At 36.4% G+C, this 16421-nt stretch overlaps 2 protein-coding genes across 3 annotated transcripts in view; one reads left to right on the forward strand and one right to left on the reverse strand.

The window, feature by feature from the left end:
- The window catches only part of TNNI3K (TNNI3 interacting kinase), a 335970-nt gene that overhangs the window by 280610 nt on the left and 38939 nt on the right, over positions 1–16421 (forward strand). Inside the window, exons 24-25 of the mRNA XM_021667770.2 lie at positions 291–350; positions 2805–2974. Of these exons, the coding sequence (XP_021523445.2) occupies positions 291–350; positions 2805–2974 (230 nt within the window). The remainder of the gene's footprint in view (positions 1–290; positions 351–2804; positions 2975–16421) is intronic.
- LRRC53 (leucine rich repeat containing 53) overlaps positions 1–16421 on the reverse strand; it is a 44068-nt gene that overhangs the window by 19768 nt on the left and 7879 nt on the right. The gene's annotated exons all lie outside the window — the stretch shown is intronic.

Raw genomic sequence — 16421 nt, forward strand, 5'->3', positions numbered from 1 at the left:
CCATTTAAAAACATGCAAAGCTAATTAAAGCTTTTCCACTATTTCATTATCTGAATGTAGTTGCAAATTCTGACTTAAAACTCTTATCAGAGGGAGACTCAACATTCCTCCATGAACAGCAAATGAACATTCAATTAACACTTCAATAAAAGTGTATTTTAAATAAAAAAATATACTTTATTGTTAATCTCATTCTTTGCAAATGCTAATACCCAATTTTAAAATCCAAAGAGAGTCTCCTTCCTTTTATTCTTCAGGGAAAAGAAAAAGTTCTTTTTTTCTATTTACAGGGAAGACCCGAGTTTTCTGAAGTTGTCATGAAGTTAGAAGAGTGTCTCTGCAACATTGAGGTAAAAAGTTTAGCTTCTGAAATATGTCCATAAAAAAGCCCTGAATATCCAAGGCTGTCAGGGAATGTAGGTGAGATGGTACTTACGAAAAGTTACTATGAGGACCCATAACTCCATCCATATTTACCCTATTCATTAAATTTCTAGGGTGGAGCAGAATTAGCTGTATCTAAGGGACAAAGGCAAAGTCAGAGTGAATTTGGGCCCTTCCAACAAATAATAGGGCAGGCAAATGGACATAGTCATACTCAGCTTAAAAAATTGGAAAGTATAACAAATACATTTAGAAGGTAATTATTAAATTGATTTTTTATGCAAAAGTTTCTTCATACAGAGATATGTAAGCTAAAATGTTAAGCTATTGTTCATTTACATTCAGTGTGAAAAGAAAAATTATCAATAAAATATGTGCATAAATTAAATGGAAGGCATTGCTTTCACACCACATGTATGTTGCTTAATGTGATATATGTTGGTAATCAGGCTAATGGAATTTTCTTTCCTTATTAAAGCTGTTTGCTTTAATTTTCTTTATAATTGCCTTAATTTTCCATACACCTGGTTAAGAGATAGCATTTCAAAATAGGTGAGGCAACTAAAACATGCACACCGATTCAAAAATAATATATTCTCAAATGCAAATAAGTGCTACTGGCAGAGGAAGACATACATCACACGTAGAAGATCATGTATGCATCTGCATATGCAGGGGAGGAGCAACAATAGAGAGAAATAGCATTAACCTGAGATTGTACAACCAAGTCTCTAAGTGGAGCCATCCCAGAAAAGCAGGGTTTTTTTCCCTTTAAAAAATAGTCTCAACTAAGAGTCGTTGGACCTAGTTGCAGTTACAGCCTGCAGTGAGTGGCTCTGTCTCATGACTCTTTGCTGGAATTTCTAAAGAAAACTTTTGTGTGGAAAGAAGCTTCAGTGTTTAGACCTAAGATCCTCTTTCCCTTATCTTCTTCAGTCCTGGGACTTACAGAAAGTGGGGAGAAGTAGTCATATATTTGGTGGGGCTTCAGCAGGCCCTGTGGACAAAAGCATCTGTAGAAGCCTTGGGTGTTAAGGGACACCTTCAAGGCTTGAATTTAAAATGTCCTCTCATTTAGAAACATAGGATTTGAGCAAGTTTGCTCCAAGCCTAATGGGATAGATCCATCTGGAGGTGGATTCCAGAAACAAGGGCCATGATAGGATCTGCTAAACTAGCTTGTCTTATTGTAATATATTGATCAAGCCTCTTACTTATACTCTGCCCCCAGGGCAGAAGATGAATGGTCTATGTGCTAAGCGAGTTTGCTGAACTGAATTGCACCAATTAATGGACCAGAGTCAGCCTAAAGAGGCTGACGTGTGCAGTTCCGTAAGACTTTATCCTCCATATTCTTCAACTTTTCAGTCAATGGCTTAGACCAAAGCCAAGAAGGAGCTACTCATCTCACGTACAGATACAATAAAGAGGGACAGAAAATATTTGAAAGCAGGACTCTAGATGATCTTGGAGGATGAATTAATAGTACATGTCTAATGAGAATAATTTTAACAGGAATACATATAAATATAATGTCCTGCATCAGAGTCAAAGAAAAAATAATAAAAGTATCAAATGGTAGAGACATGGCTTAGGAGCATCATGAACACTTGTGGATAATAAGCTCATTGGCAGTTAGAATATAGTGACTCTTGCTGCAAAACAAAAGATACGATTATTCTTGTTCTGAAATAACCAGGTGATACCCAGTTGTGTCCCTGAGCCTTTTAAAGGAGTAATTAAAACTGGGATACACATTTTAGAAGAGAGAGATTTTACTGGTGAATAGGTTGAAAATCATGTAACATGAAAACCGGTTGAAGAAACTAGTGATGCTTATCACAGAAAAGAGAAAATTAGGATGAGTCCAGCAGCTGTTTTTAAACATCTGAAGAACTATCATGTGGCAAAGGGACTGGCCTGTTCAATATGGGAAAACACTTACCAGGCATTAAAGCATTTTTCTTCTTATAGATTGATGTATTCCTGGAAAAGTGTGCAAATTCATTTTACTTGAAGGGAATAATTTCATGTAAAGGGAATAATTTTACCTATGATTTAAAGGAACTCTGCCATCAATCTTATTGCCATAGTGAAGAATGTGAAGAATCTTTCGATCATTGAATAATAACCTTCTAAATATATTTTATGAATCTGATTTGGGCCTACTGTGTTTTCAGAAAGATGAGCATAAATTAAACAGGCCAGCTCTCAGCACAGAACTTTGTCAAAAAAGTAAATTAAGCTAGCCAGATGTTGCCATTAGGTTTTCCCTGAAAGAAAAAGCCAGAAGCAAGCTGAAGTGAATAGAAATTAAAATATGGGAAACCCTAGAATAGAAAGTTAAATCCATATTTTATGTTATTCCTTCACACCTGTTGGAAGTATTAAACAATTGAAATTGCCCCTCCTCCACTCAGCTGATGTCTCCTGCATCAAGTAACAGCAGTGGATCTCTCTCACCTTCTTCATCTTCTGATTGCCTGGTGAGTCGGGGAGGACCTGGCAGGAGTCATGTGGCAGCTTTAAGAAGTCGTTTCGAATTGGAATATGCGCTAAATGCAAGGTCCTATGCTGCCTTTTCCCAAAGGTGAGTGGTAATCTAAGCAAATCTCATAGTAAAGTCTTATTTCAGAATCTTATCAAGACAGTCAACTGATTACTATCAACAGGGGTTGACCACCCCTCTGAAGAACTTTGAAAGAGGAGTTTTCGGCCCATTTTTCTTATGACTAAAAATTAGAAATTTTATTCTCTGTTAGTCTAGGTCCTTTAGTTGCAAGTTACAGGCATTAACCTAGCTTTAGTAAGAGATGTCTATTTTAGAGCAACAAAAGGGATATATTGAAAGTATTCTGGGGCAATTTTATGACATCCAAGGAAGAATTCTTACATGAAAACCAGGAAACAGCTTTGAGGATCTGAGCAACAAAAGTTCAGCGTTCTGAGAATTACCATGAGACCCAGAAATTTCTCTCCTCCTTGAAATATACCCTAAAATTAAAAATGGGTACTTAAACAAATACCTGTATTCAAATGTTTATAGAGCAATATTAATAATAGCCAAAAGGTGGAAACAGCCCAAATGTCCATCAACTAATGAACAGATAAAGCTCAGGCTGTCATTACAAAATACCGTATACTAGGTACTTTAAACAACAGAAATTCATTTCCACAGTCCGGAAGCTGGAAGTCCAAGATCAGGTTGTCAGCATGGTTGGGGTTATGGTGGGGGTTTTCTTCCTATTTTCTAGAAATCCACCTTTTCTCTGTGTTCTTATATGGCAGAGAGAGCTCTGGTGTCTCTGTATCTTCTTATAAGGGCACCAACTCTACTGGATCAGGGCTTTATGCTTATAACTTCATTTAACCTTAATTGTCTCCTTAAAGACCCTCTCTTCAATGCAGTCACATGGGAGGCTAAGGTTTCAACGTATGAATTTGAGAAGGGTCACACTCCAGTCCATAGCAATAGGTAAATCTATAAAAACAAAAGGCAGATGGGTGCTTCCAGGGGATAGGGAGGAGGGAGAAATTGGGAGTAACTGCTTAATTGTCACCCAGTTTTATTCGGGGCTGATGAAAATATTTTGGAATTAGAAGTGGTGATTATAAAACTGTGAATGTACTAAATACCCCTGTCTTGCTAGTTTTAAAATGGTTAATTCTATGTTCTGTGAACTTTACCTTGATGAAAAAAGGAGCAAAAACAAAAAGATTAAGCGAAGAGGTAAGTCAGAAAATGAGAAAATGAGATCAACATTCTTTCATAGCTAGCTCTGCTATTTACATGCCCCAGTTCCCAATAGGTGGTCTCTTTGTCTCTCAGCTTAAATGTTAAGTTTCAAGAAGAAATATATCTGTCATATAATGCTACAATAATTCTGTATAGTAACCCATCCCAGAATTCAGGTGTATATAATCATAAACATTTATTTCTTGCTGACTTGTTTGTGGGCTCATTTTGGATGAGCTTGACTGTGAGCTACAGATTGTGTTCAGGTCTGTTCCTTGTGTCTCTCACCCTCCTTGGATACCCACATGGAAGAATGTACTACCTGGGGTATATTCCTCTCATAGACAAAGGCTAGTAACTCAAGAGGACAAGCCCGAATTTACATGAACATTTAAAGCCTTTGCTCAAGTTGTATCCTCTGACAACGTTCCAAATTGGCAAGTTTCACAGGTGACTTCAACATCAATAGGAAGAAAAAATACACTTGATTTCTAGTGGGAAGAACTGCAAAGCCACATGGCAAAAGTCATGGACAGCTGGAGTAAGAATGGGGTCATATTTCATTAATATAAACATGGCTCTCAGGAGCCCCTGTTCTAGATGGGGAGCAAAGAAGGCAGTCACTGTGAGCTTCATAGGCACCCTATAGAGTGCATACTTTCCAACCCGTGGAAGACCAGAAAAGACTGGTTTAAAATCTCTCTCCTTCCACATGAGTGCCAAAGCATTTGCACATGGCCCAGTTACACATACACATTTACACCTGCACCTACATATACATACACACTTATACACTCCAGTATCAGAGTAAAGGTCTTAACTGGGAAAGATTATCTGGAGTTAGCAGGGGTTTTTATACAATCTACAAATTGCAATTGTTGCTTTTTTAGCTGTAGTTATTATATTCCTGATCTGACAAAAGAGTGAAGCTGCAGCTATGAAGAAATGGTACTCTGATTCATGAAGTCTTTAATCTATGGAATGTCATGAAATTAAGTATCAGTAGTTTTGATTGATAATCACACAAACTGGACACCATTTTTTATTGGATTTAGTCTTTCACATAATTTCGAAAGGACCCATAGGCCAAGATTACATTAGGTTTTGGTCACATCATCATCTTCCAGTTCAATCTGCTGTTCTTATTCTCTACTTGTGGCTTTTAAAGTTATTTCTCTGAACAGCCAGATTTTGATATTTCTAAAGCACAGTCACCTGAGGTTTGTCCACTTGAAACAGAGGTTAAGAGGATAAGCTGTGGAATCAGACAGATGTGAGGTTAAATCTTAGCTTTGCCATGTACTAGCTCAATGACCTTGGTCAAGTCATTTAAATCTCACATGTAAAATACTGGTAATAATACCAGCTCTTAGAGTTTTTATAAGGAGAGGTACTATTGTCATAATAATGGCACTAGTTGATTGAAAGATGCCAGCAGAACCAAGCAAAAAATATAGCTCTAATAATGTAGGTAAGTCACAGAATTCACAATACATGGAGAGCTACACAGAATAGGAGGCACAGCAGCGGTCCCAGTCAGGCAAATGACGAGTGGAGGGAACAGAGCTTCTCTGGCCTTCAAGAATCTAGAGATGTATACCACTACTAGTTTATTTTTTAAAAAACTACATGCTAAGTGAAAAAAAAAACCATCAGCTTTTTTGAGATCTTCCCTTTGATATTCTCATAAACTGTTTTATAGCCTTCTGGCCTTTCATGACTGTTATGGAACTCTGATAAGTGTTTGTCTGTCTGTTAGGTGCAAGTTTCTCTTAACAGCATGGCATTTCCTTGAGGATTTGCTGTAAGGGTGCATTCATGGTCAGTTTGTTAGGACCATTCCTCCAAGTAAGCTCAATCCTTGTGCTACTTGAAATCAACTCTAGGAATAGGTAAAGCGTTTAACTAAGTTTTAAAATGTGTCAAGATAGAAATTAGGTGTGTTCTATTCATTACTGTATCCTTAGTATCTAGCAGTATGATTGGCATAAAGTCAGTAAGAAATATTTGTTGAGCAGATAAGGAATAAAAAAATTAGATAAATTAGCTCAATAAATGGTAATTATTATTCACTTGGTGTGTAATCAGTGAATAAGCCTTAACTATTTTCTCTTCTCTTTTCATTTAAATAGCTGTCACTATTGAACATGCTGGGCACTATATTAAAACTTTAAATAGTCATCTAATTCAGCCTTAGGAAGTAGGTATTCCAATTTTTATAGATGAGGAAACTGAGGCTCAGAAAAGGCAAGCAACTTTCCCAAGTTAATGGAGAGTAAGTAGGCAAAGCTGGAATTCTCATTCAGGACTCTCCTGTACTTTCTGAGTTTCTCTGGCATAGGAGGTGGCATGTTCCAGAAGCTTGATATATTTTGCCAATACTTGTATTTGCTGGACTTCCAGTTTCTCCTCAAAGTCAATCTGTGAATAAATTCGGCTATTTCTCCCAAGCCTGCCTTTTCAGCTTGTGTCTATGAAGGCAGAGGAAGTGAGACCAGCAATCAATAGATGCTTAAAGTCAAAGAGCCCAAGGACATAAGAATTGATGGACTAAGTACAGCAGGGCCACGAGTTTAACAGCCTATGAGACAGTGCTTCTAACTTTGGCTGCACATCAGAATCATCTGGGAAGCTTTTACAAGTACCAGTGCCCAGGACCAATTAAACCAAAATCCATGGGCTTGGCACCCAGGCATCAGAATGATTTAAGTTCCCCAGGTGATTCCAATACACAACTAAGTATTAGAAACATGCTGTAAGGGAATGGTACAATGCTAACCTTCTAGTCATTCTGTAAGAAGTGGGTACAGCTAATGGGAGAAATGGAATAGGAAAGAGAAAGCCAAGGTGAAATAGCATCTGTGCTCAAAGGGGACTATTTTGATGACTTATTACCTGCATAGTCCCTGTCAAAGGTCCTTGCAATGTACCAGTAACCTCTGACCTTTGGATTTTCTAGTTCATTCAAGTTACAGAGTTATAATGTAATTTTTATAGTATGGTGTTATGATCCTGAAAAATCAGTACAAGGTTTTTCCTGTAGTCCCTACTAACGTATGGATGTGGGGACTCTTCAACAGTGTCCTGAAAAATGATGCATTTACTTCTCAATTTTTGGTCATGAAGTTCACATCCGATAAGTTTGAGTTTTGTAATGGTTGATTTGATGGAGTTTTTGGTTTTTTGTATATTTGTTTCTAATTATTATCATTTTTCTTTATAAAATAAATTTAGAGGTGGAAAGTTGTGTCAGAGATTTTCTCCACAGAAAATAGGAATTCCCTAATTCCTACCAAACCCACAAATTGGTAAAATCTGAGGTTGAGAAATGCACTCTTGAAGTTCTGCCTCTTTTAAAATATTTTGTGTCTCTAGATATATTTGGAAAGCTAAGCATGTGGCAGTTGCTCCTCCCACAGGGTATGAAATCTCCCATCTTGTACATGGATTACATCATGTAAATTTAGAAATGACAAACTGATACACAACCTTTCAGATGTGAAAACCAATTAGTGTTTGTGTGGGGCTGGACTCTGAGAATAGAATGATATGACCTAGTTAGCTGTCCGGGAGAAGAAAACTAGGGATCCAGAGTTTTGAACTGCAAAACAGATACATTTGGGATTAATTTTGCACACTACAAAAGGGTCCATCAAAGGTTTCTTTAAATAGAAAACTTGCCTAGTGCACTTAGAAAGGAATTCGTTTTATAAAAGTTGAATATAACTTATAAAATTTTAATTTACTCATAGTTTTTCTGGGTTACAGCAATTGTGTAAGGTGATAGCACCATGAAACTGATGTAACTAGGAGGAATGAAGAAGGGAGAGTAGCAAAGGGACCATGTTTATTTGCTGCAGTGGAGCAGATGCTCACCAGATCACAGTGGCCATGTCTCCTCCTCATCACCCCAGGTCAAACACTCCCCTCTTTTATCTACCACCTCTCTTACACTCTTTTTTGTACTAAAACTTTTAAATTTTCCCTTTTCTTCCAATCTTTCAATCCTTTCTCCATCCCTAACTTCTTGTCAACTCCCCACAATCAGCAATTTCAGCACCACCTTCATAATCACTGTAAATGCTCTCACACATTGCTTCTCTTCTTTCCATGAGTCTTCTTGTCATTTCTACAATTCCATGGCTCCAACTCATACCACACACACACACCACACTCCACACACACACAGTTGAACCCCAGTTCATTTATTCAGCCTTGGCCTCTCTGCTTCCTAGCTTTTGCAACATCTTTAACTTCTCTCCTGTTCCAGCTTCCTTGTGCTTTAACCCACCTACTACCTTCATAATCTTTATTATGGAAAACTCCAATTATATTATTTGCATTAAAACCTTCAACAATTCTCCAATGCCTCTAAAATTAAGTGAAGTCATTGATTCAGGAGTCCAAAATCCTCAGTGATACACGTTTCCATCATATGATCCAGTGGTTCTAGAGAGTGATACTGTCACTCTCTCTCTTCATCCTAGGCTTTTTGGACCTGTAGGAGGCTTTTTTTTTTGCATTCCCAAGGACTAAAGAGATGTTATTGCTATTTAGTGAGCTGGGCCCAGAATGTTAAGGTTTCTCCAGTGTTTTGGACAGTCTCAAAAAATAAAAAATTATCTTACACAAAATGTCAATAGCATTCCTAGAGAGGAAAACTAGAGACAGATTAGAAGTTTTACTAGTTCCCATAAACACCCCATGTTTAACCTACCATCAACTTATCACTGGATCTTAACAGTTTTTTTAACCTGGACACCCACCCCTTATCTTGTCAAAATATTAACCAGCCTTCAGTAATTACCTCAACCAGCTTAATCATTATGTCATGAAGAAGTATTTTCTGGGGACTACCCCATCTCCATTCATTCATGCCTCACTAAAAACTACGGGACTCTGTGCCACTTTATAATTCATGTTATTTTTTCTATGTGTCTTAGTCCCTATTAGTTCATGAATACATTAAAAACAGAAATTTTCTTCTCTTTTGTTTTGTTCAGGTGTCTACAATATCTCATTTATTTTTTAACTGCATGTGGTGAATATTAAATATGTTTATTTATAAAAAACTAGGAAAATTATTAGGTGGGCTATAAATACCAGACTTTGTATTTCTGCAATTTAAGTGAGAAAAACTCTGGCATTCAGATTTTTTTGACTCCTACATTCCTATAAAGTTCAAATACATTCTCATCTAAAAATAATGAACCACTAGATATTCCACCTCTTTTTCACTCTACCCCCTCACTATTAGGGCACTAAATGTTAATATATTTCTTTTTAATAACTAAAAGGATAGAATGTAGGTGACTAAGATGTGTGAGGAGAAAAGTGACTACCACATTCACTCCATGTGTTTTTTTTTAATTTTAATATTTAAAAGTTCTATGACAAAAGGTAACATTGTTTCAAAAGTGGATTTTATGTGCAGAGCATTAATATGACATTTATTTTCCCATGAGATAAAAGCAAAACATAGTATTCTGATAAATTTGCCAATTATAGATTCATTTATTTTATATTCTATCAATGTGAATCTTCATTTGAGAAATGAATAAACAAATAAACCAACAAAACAATGGGCAGAAACATCCCAGCAATGCAGGTGTGTGCACACTGGGTTACAAGGGACGTCCAGCCTGTGTTTCCCTTGAACACTCAGGGTATGTACTTTTCCTGCAAGTGGGACCCTGTCTGATTATTTATTGTGAATGAGCACTTTACCTAGAATTTTTTTCCTGGGCTCAAGCAGTCCTCCTGTCTTAGCCTTCTGAGTAACTGGGACTACAGGCATGCACCACCATGCCCAATTAATTTTAAATTTTAATTTTTGTAGAGACAGAATTTTACTATGTTGCCCAGGCTGTTCTCAAACTCCTAGGCTAAAATGATTCAGCCCCCTAAAGTGCTGAGATTATAAATGTGAGCCACTGCACCAGGCCCCACATAACTGTTATTATAGCATATCATTATAATTGTTCTATTTTATCATTAATTATTGTCAATCTTTCACTGTGCCTAATTTATAAGTTAAATTTTATCATAGGTATGTATGTATAAAAAAAATATAGTGTGTATTGGATTCAGTAATATATCTAGTTTCAGGCATCCACTGGGGGTCTTGGAATGTATTCCTGGTAGATAAGAGGGGAGGGGGCTACTAAAACTTTTATAATCAGTTTTCATTTTCCACCAAAAAATGAGATTTTGATTATAGATATTTAAACTTATAGGTCAATATGAAAAAATCTGACAGCTTTATAATATTGAGTCCTCATTACCATGAACATAGTACATCTTTGTACTTATTTAGATATTCTTCAATATCTTTTAGTAAGAGTTTATAATTTTCTCTATGGGATTCTTATATACCTTTTGTGTGATAAATAGTTACATTCATTGTGATTGCTGAAATCAGTTGGACTAATTGCTACCATATTATTTTATTCTGTCTAGTATTTTTTTCTCACCCTATCTTTTTTTCTTTTCTTTGATTATTTGAATATGATCTATATATATTTTTTTCATTTTATATCAATGTTTCTTTTCCCAAATTTGATCCTATAGAAAAAAAAATCCTCAGTTCCTTTTTTTAAGAGTATTCACTTTTATCTCAGCTGGACACAAGAATCATAAACAAGTTCTCAGCAAAGGTAAAGGTACTTGGAAGCACGGGGCCTCAGCATGACAGGCCAGTGAAATCTGAGAGACACAAACAGACAATGGGAAGGACTGCCATTTCAGAAAGCTACCAAGTACAAGCAGAGAGAGCTTAGCAGAAAATAGCCAAAGATTCCCTGATCCCAAGATTATTGTTTTATACAGCTTTCAAAAGTTGTTTTTCAAAGCTCAGCTGTTTTGTTCTTTTATCTATAGGTGAGAAAACACTTTTCTTTTCTTTGAAAGAAAGAAAGAGAAAGAGGAAGGGGGAAAGAGAACAGGAGTCTTGCTCGATTGCCCAGGCTGGAATGCAATCTAAAAATTGGTATTAAAAACCTCTTTTATGCCAATAAATGTGCTTAACAGCAGAGACAGGAAGGAATAAGGGAAGAAAATAACAAACAAACAGCCAACCAATATTTCATTTAAGTCTGTGAAATGCTGTGCAAATACTGAAGAGTAATTTACTTCCAATTATGTGGTCACTTTCTAAATAGGTGTAATGTGATACTGAGAAAAAAGTATGTTCTGTGGACCTGGGATGAAGAATTCTGTAAATATTCACTGAGTTTACTTGTTCCAGGTCTGAGTTCTAATCATAGATGTCCCTGTTAATTTTCTATCTCGTTGATCCGTCAGATATTACCAATGTGGTGTCAAAGTCTCCTGCTATTATTGTGCAAGAGTCCAAGTCTCTTTATAAGTCATTAAGAGCTTGTCTTATGTATCTAGGTGCTCCTATATTGGGTGCGTATGTATTTATGATCATTAACGCCTGTTGTTGCATTGATCGTTTTACCATCATGTAATGTCCTTCGTTTCTTTCAGTCTTTGTTACTATTAAAGTCTATTTTGTCAGAGACGAAAGTTACAACTCCTTTTTTTGTTTTTTTGTTTTGTTTTGTTTTGTTTTTGCTCTCCATTTGATTGGTGAATCTTCCTCCAACCCTTTGTTTTGAGTCTTTGTGTGTCCTTGCTTATGAGATGGATCTGGATACAGCGTACAAATAGGTTTTGACTTTTTATTCAATTTGCCTGTCTGTGTCTTTGATTGGGGCATTTAATCTATTTAAATTTAGAATTAATGTTGATATTTGTGAGTTTAATATTGCCGTTTAATGCTATCTGGCTATTTTGCCCATTAGTTGATATAGATTCTTCATTATGGAGATACTCTTTACCTTTTGGTATGTTTTTGGGATGACTGATACTGGTTGCTCCTTTCTATGTGTTGTGCTTCTTTCAGAAGCTCTTGTAAAGCAGGTCTGGTGGTGATGAAATCTCTGAGTGCTTGCTTGTTTGTGAAAAATGTTATTTTTCCTTCATTTATGAAGCTTAGTTTGGCTGGATATGAGATTCTGGGTCAAAAATTCTTGTCTTTGAGGATATTGAATATTGACCCCCACTCTCTTCTAGTTTGTAGGGTTTGTGCTGAGAGATCTGCTGTGAGTCTGATAGGCTTCTCTTTATGGGTAACCTGACCTTTCTCTCTAGCTGCCCTTAGAATTTTCTCCTTTATTTCAACCCTGGTGAATCTAACGATTATGTGTCTTGAGGAATATCTTTGTGGTGTTCTCTGTATTACCTGGAGTTGAGTATCGTCCTGCCTTACTAGGTTAGGAAAGTTTTCCTGAATAAATATCCTGAAGAATATTTTCCAGCTTGGATTCATTCTCTTCATGACATTCAGGTACACCTATCAAACGTAAATTAGGTCTTTTCACATAGTCCCATATTTCTTGGAGACTTTGCTCATTCTTTTTTACTCTTTGTTCTCTAATCGTGTCTTCTCATTTCATTTCATTAAGTTGGTCTTCGACCTCTGATATCCTTTCTTCTGCTTGATCAATTCGACTGTTAAAACCTGTGCATACTTCGTGAAGTTCTCATATTGTATTCTTCAGTTCCAGTAATTCACTTATATACCTCTAAATTGTCTATTCTTGTTAGGATTTTATCAAACCTTTTTTCAAGGTTCTTAGTTTCTTTACATTGGGCTAGAACATGTTCTTTTAACTCACAGAAGTTTCTTATTATCCACCTTCTGAAGCCTAATTCTGTTATTGGAACGCACTTGTTCTCCATCAGGCCTTGTTCCCCTGTTGATGAGGAACTGTGATCCCCTGTAGAGGGAGAGTCATTCTGATTTAGGGTATTCTCAGCCTTTTAACGCTGGTTTCTTCCCATCATTGTAAATTTATCCACCTGTTGTCTTTGTAATTACCGACTTTCAAATTAGGTCTCTGAGTGGATGTCAAACTTGTTGATTCCCAGCGCCAGAACCTGAGCAACTCACTGCACCAGCTAAAACAGCAGCATGAAGATTCATGGTGCTTTTCTGCTGGGGAATCTCCGGTCTGGCTTCCTTCTTGAATCCCTTTTTCAATCAGCTGAATGGGTGCCTCCGCCTTCCCAGAGCTCCAAACGTCGACCAAAAGGGGACCCAGTCCCGTTTACTCTGCACTGAGAGCCGCCACGCCGAGGCGCTGGCAAAACCGCCGCACCGGCCACAAGAGTCACACTGGCAACCCGTGGGGCTCCTCCGCTGGGAATCTCCTGGTCCGTGAGCAACAAAAATTCATCTGAAAGTGTGGCGTCCTCTCGTTCTCTGCACTTTCACTGGGAGCTACAATCCTGAGCTGCTAGTAATTGGCCATCTTGGATCTCTCTCCTTGAATATGATCTATATTTCTATTCTTTGGTGAGTACCCTAGAAACCTTAATATATTATTTAAAATAACAAATTATATTTTTAATATGTTTGTGTTATTCTCAAACAAAATACCTTAGATCATTTTAATCACAAATCATTCTCTCCTAACCTCTACAATATCTCTTTATTTAATTTCCAGTACTTTAGCTTCATCAAGATTTTATAAATTCCGTGGTGATATCATTGTTTTATACAACTACAGTTGATTTAGGCTTACCCCATGTTTAATGTTTCATTGTTCATTATACTTACATTTTAAATTTTTCTCTTAGTATCATGTTTCTTTTTCTTAAATGCACCTTTAAAAATTATTTAAGTCTTACTCTGTGGAAGTAAACATATGAAAAACACATATTTTCCCTCTTTTTTAAGTTATTTAGTAGACATAGGATTTTAGTTATTCAGTTACTTTTTTTCCCTGCACCTTCAGGGGGCAAATGCTATTCCATGTTTTACTGTCTTTGTTTCTTAAAATTTCATCTATGAATCAAATTGTTATTTCTTTTGTTTTTAATCTGCCTTTTTAAACTGCTTTTAGAAGTTCTCTTCATCTTTGGTATCCCACAGTTTAGCTATGTTGTGTATAGATATAAACTTATGTTTATTTATTTTACTTGTGATATATTGTGTTTCTGGAATTTGAAAATTGGCATCTTTCATAAATTCTGGATAATCCTCAGCCATTGTCTCTTCTGACATTTCTCTATTACCTCTTCCTTATTATCTCTTTCTGGAATTCGAGTTGGATATGTTTTAAAGCTTCTCACTCTATTTTCCATATTTCTCAAACTCTTTTAAAAAATTTTTCCACCCTTGACTTTCTCTATCCTGCTTTATGGGTAATTGTTTTCAGATCTGTCTTCCAGTTCATTTATTCTCACAGAAGCTGGATTTATTGTGTTGTTTATTTTGTTCATTGCATTTCTAATTTAACTTATTTCTAATTTCTATGCCAGTTCTAGAAGCTGCATATCATTTACAATTTTACAGGAGAATTTTAAAATGCTGTAGACCCTCTCCACACCTTTCTTTTTTTCTTTCTTCAAACACATTTCATCTACAGACATTAATACCTCAAGACCACTCTAAAACTTCAACTTGGAGTTTTTCATAAAACACATGTACTAATAATTCTGCTTTAAACTTGCTTGTATGTGGGCTGGCAGATGAGACTTCTGAGGGTTATATATATATATTTTCTTTTTTTCACTTTACCTGGAGCCAGAAATAATATAGGATATTTATCCTCTGCATATCTTTATGTAGAGTGAATTTTGTTTTTTCTGATTTACCTAGTCTAGATGTTGCCTTTTGAGCATTTTGGCTTTCTATGGGTATTTCCTATCTGACCCTCCACCTTGCTTAAACCCATGGTTTGTATCTACCATATAATCTATTAAAATTCATTCTGTAGACCAACAAGAGTCAGTATGAGAACTTCATAGCACTTATATTTATCTGGAGTGATCATCTTAGAAAATCATTTATTTTTATATTTGTATCTACAGTAGATGGTAAACATCAAGCAGGCATAAAATGTCTCTCCTTTTGCTGCTCTTTCTCCAGTACTTAGAACAGGGCCTGGTACATGTGTGAAGTGCATGAACATAATGGCTTCCCACAATTATGCCACTGAATTCTCACAACAATCTTGTGAAGTATGCCTCATGGTTTCCAATTTTTAGATCAAACAGAAACTCAAATAATGTAAATAATGCATATAACTAGTAGAAAAAAATGGTAGTTCATAATTTAATCTGGGCCTGTCCGGTAGTATTTTCATTACATCATGCTATTTCTGGAGACTAAACTTTGCCAACATGTTTGAACTGCCAGAAAATTCTAGTGTCAAGTTTGGGCTTTGAGAATTATCAGGGAGCTATCCAGAGTACTGAACTACCTCTCACTTAAACTCTGCCAGATCCAGTGAAACATACTGCATTCTCTCTATAGCCGATAGTCTTTGACTGCAGTGAAATTTCCCTTCTCACTCTGGCTAACTCTGATAGGAGCCACTTTGCCTCAGCTTATGCCTCCTGATGAAACGCTATAATCACCTGCCTGTGCTGATAAGAGACCCAAACTGAACACAACTCCACAGCTGCCGCCTCATTCATAGGCATGCCATGGACTAGCCCTACCCTCTATATCTTCTTCAACCACACATCTCCAAAACAGCCTCACTCTCTGACCACATTTGTAAAAGTGGCAACAACCAATCAGAGCACCTAAAAGGATGAGCTTCTTCCTTCTAGGAACTTAACAGAAGTGACACTTGTGGGCTATAGTAGAGCTTTGAGGATAGCTCTACTATAGCATGATTTCTTTGTGGAACTGAGTACATTGTAAAATTAGGCTCTTCATTTCATTTTCTCATTAAACATACTCTCCACTGTAGTAGTCAATTGCACTCACTGAATAAAAAACAACAACAGCAGTCTTTTAGCTAACATTTGGGGGCAAAAATTGACTTTCCAGTAATGAGGATCCAAGAGTTTTTAAGGGCCAGAAATGAAGGAACAGGCCACTCTTTCTCACATCTAAATACAATAAGGGGTCAGTGTCTTTTAGCCAATTCTACATAGAAATAATTTTAAGATTTATAAATATAATGAAACAAAAAAGGATCTTTGGCTTTCTAGACTATATTTTACTTATTCAAAGAATGCTGATTTGAAATATGATGTCTATAGAATATTCAAAAGACTGCAGGGCTTATTCGAATCTTATATTAGTATCTAAACCTCACCTTAGCAGTGTCTTCTGAGCTCGTAAGAAAGAGTTGCATTTCTTACTCAGTGACACTGGTGACTTAAGTTCTATGAATCTTGCATGTATAATGAGAAGAATAAGATGTTGCTTGCCTAAATCTAGGGACAAGACTATTTTTCTTTTTAGGATAGCTATCATCTCTGAGATGTAAAA

This window comes from Aotus nancymaae, unplaced genomic scaffold (assembly GCF_030222135.1).
Source record: "Aotus nancymaae isolate 86718 unplaced genomic scaffold, 86718_ANA_hifiasm-v0.15.2.pri h1tg000007l, whole genome shotgun sequence".
Taxonomy (NCBI): Eukaryota; Metazoa; Chordata; class Mammalia; order Primates; family Aotidae; genus Aotus; species Aotus nancymaae.